At 41.5% G+C, this 1,510-nt stretch overlaps 1 protein-coding gene across 1 annotated transcript in view; it reads right to left on the reverse strand.

Annotated features, from left to right (window-relative positions):
- LOC138008506 (beta-2 adrenergic receptor-like) overlaps nt 1–520 on the reverse strand; it is a 996-nt gene extending 476 nt beyond the window's left edge. The window contains exon 1 of the mRNA XM_068855825.1: nt 1–520. This exon is cut by the window's left edge and continues 476 nt beyond it. Within this exon, the coding sequence (XP_068711926.1) occupies nt 1–520 (520 nt within the window).
- Nucleotides 521–1,510: the final 990 nt, after the last annotated feature.

Raw genomic sequence — 1,510 nt, forward strand, 5'->3', positions numbered from 1 at the left:
GTACAAGAGAAATATGTTCGAAAACAGTGTCTCTTATAGCAGAGTGAACACAAGCTAAAAACCACACAATGATCAAAGCGACTTTCTTTCTCTCGGTCATGGTGTTCCTGTAGTTGAATCTACCGGAAACAAGAAGGCATCGATCGAAAGCAATTAGGACAAGTGTCAACTGCAAAGCTACAAGAGCAACATTGGCGACCAAACGGAAAGTGTAATGAACGGCGAAAAGACACATGGAACTCATGCGTCCCGATATTAAGAGGACGAGAAGAGGCTGCGCGATGAAAGCATCGATCAAGTCTGCTACGGCAAGACTTGAGATGAAATGATGGAAGCTTAACTGATTCATGGTTGGAGTGGTCCATACTGCCATACACACCAGCAGATTGCCACTGATTCCAAGAAGGATTGAGAAGATGTTGATTCCAACGAGGATGCTGGCTTCAGTTGGATAGCTAGCCAAGGAATGTTCATAAGAGCAGTCCAACGACGACGGTGAATCATTCACTAAGACTTTCATTCTAGCAGTGAAAGATTCTTCTGAGTGAAAAATTGCGTTTTGTCTCGCAGTGACTATTATATAATTGACTGTCTGTTACGAAAGAGTGGATCACAAGTTATTCAGTTCTTGCATGACAAGCCGTAACTCGCGAAAGACCCAATACATTCAAAACATAAATATTAAACGAAAAAGCCTTCAAAGAACTTCCCCTTGTGGTATATTTATATCTTTTTTCATAAGCGAACCTTTGAAGAATGCACCGGGCTTGAAAAAGATCAATAATATCAACGTGGGTTTTGAAATTGTAATCAGTACGGAAGATGCATGTCAAAACCCCAAGGTTCATGCCTTTTTTTTTTGTGAAGCAGCCTTTTTTGGACAAGAAATGAGCGCCTTATCTCCACACATGCACGGATCACAAGGCTTCCAACTTGCAAAAGCAGCATTAGTCCCAAGGAACCCCTGTACTGAGCAGCTTTGGTGCCCGGAATAAGCGAGAACTCTGGGCACAGGAAGAGCTGTTTTTGTCAGTTAAGTTTCGCGGGAGTTCTCAAAAAGTGCTTTGACTGACAAGTGTTGAGGCGCGTTTCCATCTGAAACTCAGTGAAAACAATTATGTAACCAGGTCAAAGACCAAACTAAAACTAATTCAAATCACCAAATCAAGCAGTTCAATTTCATCCTCGATCTTTTCTAGAAGGAGCCGCTGGTCAGTTTACGTCTACAATCACGCAGTAATTTTTTCGTGAATTTTAGTTCAAGCGATCTTTTTTTGCTTTTTTTCATAATTCCCTGTCTTTTGGGGATTTTCTTATCCGTTTCATATAAACATGAGTTTAAATCGCGTGACAATTGAACCATTAAAGTTATGCAAACTTTGTGCATGTACGGGTCGGCGACAGGTCTAGACTGCATATTTCATCACCAGTGTGTCGGAAATTTCTTCTTCCCCCGAGTTACAGCTCGACATTGAAGTGGACAGTCGTTGAGAGACTTGACTTAACGCGT

Source organism: Montipora foliosa, chromosome 1 (assembly GCF_036669935.1).
Source record: "Montipora foliosa isolate CH-2021 chromosome 1, ASM3666993v2, whole genome shotgun sequence".
In the NCBI taxonomy this organism is placed as follows: domain Eukaryota; kingdom Metazoa; phylum Cnidaria; class Anthozoa; order Scleractinia; family Acroporidae; genus Montipora; species Montipora foliosa.